Source organism: Phytophthora infestans, genomic scaffold, assembly GCF_000142945.1.
Source record: "Phytophthora infestans T30-4 supercont1.45 genomic scaffold, whole genome shotgun sequence".
In the NCBI taxonomy this organism is placed as follows: Eukaryota; Oomycota; class Peronosporomycetes; order Peronosporales; family Peronosporaceae; genus Phytophthora; species Phytophthora infestans.
The window spans coordinates 1086801-1093537 of record NW_003303714.1 but is presented as its reverse complement, the minus strand read 5'-3'; the positions used below and the strand labels follow the sequence as shown (position 1 = coordinate 1093537).

The window sequence follows — 6737 nt, the reverse complement described above, 5'->3', positions numbered from 1 at the left end:
AACATGTTGGATTGGAGCCCCCTTGTCTCACTCCCTTGCTTGTAGCCTCCCCGTCAATAAAACTCACCTGATATTAACCCTATCGTGGTACGAGGTAGCAAATTGCTGCCTTCAATCGCTTTCTCGAAAGTTGGAACTCAAAGAGACCCTTAAAAAGAAGCATAATGATACGTTGTTTACTTTTAGCCAATCATTTGCAGGTTTGTCGAGGCTAGGGATAGTACGAAAGGTAAAGTGCGCGCGACTAGTGAAATGATATTAAGAATTTTGCCGGAAAACGTACTTTTCTCACCCCTACTAACGTCTTTTTTGCTATAGGATGCTAAGTTTGATAATAAATCCGGCGTGCAAATCTCGATACCTATCATTTATCGTGTGGAGGACGGGCGCCCGACGAAGGCATCTACTTAGCAAAATACAGCCATACATACTGAAACTTCGACATATTCATAGATACATTGTTCTCGCCGCTATGCGAACAAACTTTCTCAACGGGGAGGACAAACAGCTTCTATCCATCGCCTATGAGTGTGAGGCTGCGGGGAGGCGCATTTCATGGAAAGACCTCGCAAACAGGATGCGGAGAAAACGTCACCCTGGTGAACTGGAGCAGAGGCTACGAGCGTTGAAGCGCACCTACGGAAAAACCATTGCGCGATTTTCACGGTGTTTACGACCCAGAGCGGCGATTGAAGACACCCAGTCCGTTAAGCCTTCAACATGTACTCCCCTACTTGCTAGTCAAGCTGAAATGGCCATCCAAGACATCTACAGTAGTGTCTCTGCAGCCGACATTCGCCAAGAAGCTGGAAAGACGGACGAGAATGCTGGTGAAATGTTGCCCGCGGCAGTCAGAAGTATCTTACAGATGATAGGAGAGGTGCGGCAGGAAGACGTGTTTCTCGATGTGGGGGCGGGACTTGGCCATGTTGTCGCGCAGGTTGCTCTTCAGACAAACGCTCATCGTTGTCTAGGCATCGAGAAACGGCATGACGTTGTTAGCGCTGGAGCGAGATGCGTACAGTCGCATGCGTCTCTGTTTGGTCATCTACGGAAAGTACTAGTTTTCACTGGAGATGTACTTGACACTCCACTTTCGACACGCGCGCCATTGAAAGATCATATATCGTTCCGTGTATATATCTTGCCTTCACTATCCTGACTAGACTATCGCAGTGTGTGTGGCAAATTGCAGAATGAAAAGTTCCTATTGTTTGACTCAGCTATACTGAATGCATTACACCATTTTTGGGGCAAATTCGGAACATATATCGTTCCGTGTATATATCGTGTCTTCACTATTCTGACACTCCAGTCCAAGCCCCAACAACCTCACCGATTACCACTCCACACACGTATTCGCGCGGTTGGCTCGAAGGTCACAACGCAAGTGACGCATTGGCAGCTCGCCTGCGTCTTCCATCAGCTGTGTCCATGCCGTACCTAGGTGGAGATGCGGCCGCCAAACTGCGAGAGCTATTATGGCGAGACACAGTGGACCAATATCGCCTCTATGATAAACTGTAGCATTATCTATCGCAGCCAAGTCTGTTTCGTTCCCAATTGTTGTTCCAAATCCCCCAGTCCAGCAGTATTACATGGTGGAAATCTACTACACGCGTGACTCGGACGTGGATCGCTGGCTGCTGGGCAAAAAACTCTCAGGACGGCTGGAAAAGGATCTGGACGATGTAGCGGAGAGCTCCGGCCACATACCCAAGGGCTCCCGTCGACAATTGGAGAATCTGCGACGTGTGTACGCTGCGGTGGAGGACCGCAATTTCCACGGTCTCCCGTGTCGTGCAGTGAGCATGTCAACACCAAACGCCGTCATAATACCAGAGGACATATATTCGGACGCGTCCATTTACCCCGCTGCCACGCGCAAAGCTGGTTACAATCGTTACCGCGTGGAAATGGTGAGTCTTCCTCCTCGCAACCTTTTCTTGACTGGTGCAACAGGGTTTCTCGGTGTGCAGCTTCTTCACGCTCTGCTCAAGTACTCGACAAGCGTCGTTTTCTGCTTGGTCCGTGCTGCAGACGAAGACGCAGCGATGGATCTTATTAAGAGCGCTTTAAACAAGTTTGCGCTGTTTAATGAGACCCAACAATTCCACCTGGGGGAAGCCCGTGCACTACATCTCAACGAACAGTGTGTTCCCATCAACGCTGACCGCGCCCAAGTTCCTGGAGACTGCGGACCTGACTGAGCTGTCAGATCAGCTCGAAAACGGCTACGCACAGAGCAAGTAAGTGGCTGAGCAAATGTTTCACGAAGCTGCTCACCGTGAGCTCCCTGTATTCGTTTTACGTCCAGGCGACATGGCTCCGTCGTCTCTCACCGGCCATTGGAAAGCCAGTGACTTCATCTACCTGCCACTCAAGGGTTGTGCCGAGCTCGGTGCTGTGCCTGCTCGTTCCGATTGGTACTTCGATATGACCCCAGTGGATTACGCAGCTCGTGCCCTTGTTCACTTCTCCGCTGTGCGTCTGGCCGAGGCTTTGGGCCAGACTTTGCACATCCAGAACCCGTCACCACCTGTCAATAGCGACGAGTTCTTTCAACTCTTTACAAGTGCTGCGGCAGACAAGAAATTGGCTACTGTCGAGTACGCGGAGTGGAAGAGCAGTCTGAACCAGGCTGCATCCAAGCCGGACGCGTCACTGGAGCTACAGAAACTGGCCACAGGCATTGATTCATTCGAGGAATATTTCCACAGCGACAAAGTGTTCGACTCGAGTCCCTCGGCTGAGCTACTGAAGGCTGCAGAGATCTCGTGTCCGGTGGTGAGCCAGAATCTCCTGAACATAAAAATCGAGCTAAGTGTACCACGAATATGACCACGCTGGAAGATGTCTGCGGTCTATGTTCGCAGCGATCGTGCTCATACTACGCCTCCGGCACGCTCTCAACATTAAGAGGTGCATTTAGGTAAATGGGAACTGGCTGAGACTTCCAGCTACAATGACCATACGTAGTTCCAGCTCGCTTCCATCTTCCACAAAATAAATTCCGGCAAGAATCTCTATGACGAGGACAATACAGCGACGTCGACACTATTACTCGTGCACTCGGTATACCACTGAGCTCCTCTTGGACAACAACCCTTCGCCTCTTCAGTGAATAAAAAAACATTCAAGAAAATAGGTGTTGTCAAATCATATATCGTTCCGTGTATATATCTTGCCTTCACTATTCTGACTAGACTATCGCAGCTGTGTGGCATGTAAAGTTCCTATTGTCGAGAACATATTTCGTTTCCGGGTATATTCTTGCTCTATTCTGACTAGACTATCTCAGCTGTGTGGCATGAAAAGTTCCTATTGACAATATATAGGAAAAGTTCCTATTGACAATAGGAACTTTCATGCCACACAGCTGAGATAGTCTAGTCAGAATAGTGAAGGCAAGATATATACACAAAACGATATATGAAGGAACGTTTCATGCCACACAGCTGAGATAGTCTAGTCAGAATAGTGAAGTTAAGATATATACACGGAACAAAGTAGGATCTGATTTTACCTGAAATATGGTATAATGAATTCAGTATAGCCACACACTGCGATAGTCTAGTCAGAATAGTGAAGGCAAGATATATACACGGAACGATATATGATCTGACAACACCAATTTTCTTGAATGATTTTTTATTCACTGAAGAGGCGAAGGTTGTTGTCCAAGAGGAGCTCAGTGGTATGCCGAGTGCACGAGTAATAGTGTCGACGTCGCTGTATTGTCCTCGTCATAGAGATTCTTGCCGGAATTTATTTTGTGGAAGATGGAAGCGAGCTGGAACTACGTATGGTCATTGTAGCTGGAAGTCTCAGCCAGTTCCCATTTACCTAAATGCACCTCGTAATGTTGAGAGCGTGCCGGAGGCGTAGTATGAGCACGATCGCTGCGAACATAGACCGCAGACATCTTCCAGCGTGGTCATATTCGTGGTACACTTAGCACGATTTTTTTGTTCAGGAGATTCTGGGTCACCACCGGACACGAGATCTCTGCAGCCTTCAGTATAAGATATATACACGGAACGATATATGTTCTGACAATAGGAACTTTTCATGCCACACAGCTGAGATAGTCTAGTCAGAATAGTGAAGGCAAGATATGTACACGAAACGATATATGATCGGACAATAGGAACTTTTCATGCCACACAGCTGAGACAGTCTAGTCAGAATAGTAAAGTCAAGATATATACACGGAACGATATATGTTCTGAATTTGCCACAATAATATTGAAAACACTTTTGCAAAGTTTAATGATATTTTTACTCGTTTCATTCAAATATTTGCCGAGCAACGCTATTCTGTTCAGGTACTGTGTCTTTCGTCTTAGAGCAATGCCGTGCCTTCAACTTTGCAAGTTGCGACGTCCTCCGTACATTACCTTTCTCGGTGAAAAGGCCGTTTGGTAGGTAAAATCGATGAAACTTATCCCAGCACGTCCAGGTACTCTGTGGGCAAATGTATGGCTTCTCAACATGATCATGCATAACTCGACATAGACACACTGAGTGTGTGTGACAGTAGTCAGTTACCTCAGTAGGATATCTTTCTTCGTACCGACAGACGACGCACTGTCGCTTCTTTCTGCCAGCGTCTCGAAATAATCGCTTTGACGATACCGATTCACATTGACTATGCAGCTTTCCAACATTTAACAGCGGGATTTCTCTCCTCGGGGCTGTGCTAGGTGATTCACCTGCCACTTCAGGTAAATTGTGTCTTTTATATACCATCCTGTTGTTGCTGGGGGCATTTTTCCATCTTCCTCCGATATCAGTTCAATCAAAACAATTATGTGCGAATCTCGATCTTTTGAAGTTCCAATTGCCAATTTCCGTGACGAGTATGCATTCACCCGTGCAATATCAATGAGAGATAAAGCTAGTTTCTTATGCCACTTTTTGTAAGAATGCCCATCTGCGAGCGAGAATCTAGCTCTGAGCTGATCCAAGCGATCAACACCTTGCATGTGCTGGTTATACTGTAATATACAAGTAGGGGCTGGAAAACTCCTGGTCTCATCTCGAATTCGGCGGGTAACGGTGGTAGGTGTAGAACCGTCGGCGTTGGTGACCATCGTCACGATGTTACCATCGCACCAGGAAGCTGCAAGAATACCATGGTCTTCAGCGACGGACTGCTGAAAATTCCCTCGAGATGAGCTGTCTTTGTCGAGAATAGTATGCTTTGGGTAGTGCTTGCTTCCGCTTCTAACTGTTCTTCTTGCATACAATCCCTTCAGTTTGAGATCCAGCAGCAACTGCACACTGGTGTAGTAATTATCCATGTTTATGATTCGTCGAGTGTGAAAGTAGGGCCTCACCACCTCTAGTACGTGCTTCCGTACTTGACTGACTTTTTCGAACTCCTCTCGAAGCTGCTGAACTTCTTCTAGGCTCGCCAAATTTTGTAGCCTATCCGCAATATCACTGTTGTTGCAGTGGAGACGATAATTTAAAGCGATCCATGTCGTAGCGCAGCATACCACGTACATGCGGAAATGATATTTGCCACCGGGCTTTTGTGGGTTGTATACGATGAGATGTCAACCTTGTCGAGATCGACAAGCAACACTTGCCTCGTCCAAAGCAAGATTCCGGCCAACGTCGACGTATCGTCCAATTGTACACTTCAGTAGATTCAACAGCGGACGAATTCTGGCAGCAGGATCACGTCCTAATGCGGCTCCGGGATCTGCCCGGAAAGAGAAACAGCGGCGTAGTAGTTTGAACCGGTTCAAACTCACGATGTTGTCGAGGCTTGTCGACGTACCACCAAAGATAGAGTCCTCCGTTTGTGGTCCCCAGTAGTTTGAATACTCTCCTTTGTCAGTCAGAGCCATGTAAAACATGATACCGAGAAATATCATGAGTTCATCGATAGTAAACGGTGTAGTGATTCGAATAGTTTTGATGGCAGCGTATTGATTTGTCTCCAGCACCACTTGCTTCCAAAAGTAGAGAGGCACGTAGGCGAAGAAGCTGGACGAGGCTGAATGGGCAAACAGGTGGTGATACTCTGGCAGCAACTGAGTCTCCGTGGTTTTGTCAATGCGCTCATACAGATGCCATCTCAACGTCAGGTTGGAAATGCATGCTTTTTACCGCTTCAACTTCTGGGAGGCTTGCAGGCAGGAATCATACCGTTCGTAGGAGTCTTGCTGTGTCGAGACTTCGAGCTCATCAACAGGTGTATCTATCTCCAGCTCCCCACCGCCCACGTTGTCAGTCAGATCACGCCACGCCGGGTTACTGGACAATTGCCCCAGCGCCTGGTAATTCTCGAGGCCACGTTGTACTACTGATACGCTCCGATTTGCCACTGCGTTCTGGAACTGTGTGGCAAGCCACATCACTTGCAGGATATGCCCATTCGAAGCTCGCTTCACACGCCGAACAACTCGCCCCACAATGTATGTGGTGCCCACACAGCCAAAACTCTTTTTAATCATCCACCGCTCCTTGGTTGGCGCAAAGGCTACCAATCTCTTTAGAAAGAGCTCTTCCACCATTGGCGGCGGCAGGGTACGTGGTGTGCCGTTTTGATCCGGTATATTGTCACCGCGAGCAATATTTGCAGTCGCCAACCTTTCCGGTGTCCTATTGTTTATACCACAGCCGGCATTTGCTTCGCCTGTAGCCTGAACTCGGACGCGACCACGCCCTCGACCACGCCCTCGTCTACGGCCACGACCACGATCACTGAGATCTGCACTTTC

General features: G+C 47.9%; 1 protein-coding gene across 1 annotated transcript; it reads left to right on the top strand.

Moving 5' to 3' along the window:
- Positions 1-2238: 2238 nt before the first annotated feature.
- PITG_16379 (uncharacterized protein) lies at positions 2239-2841 on the top strand (the record flags this gene model as incomplete). Its single annotated transcript, XM_002897387.1, has 1 exon — positions 2239-2841. One exon carries the CDS (start codon positions 2323-2325, stop codon positions 2839-2841), a length of 519 nt encoding a protein of 172 aa, XP_002897433.1.
- Between the last annotated feature and the right edge of the window lie 3896 nt (positions 2842-6737).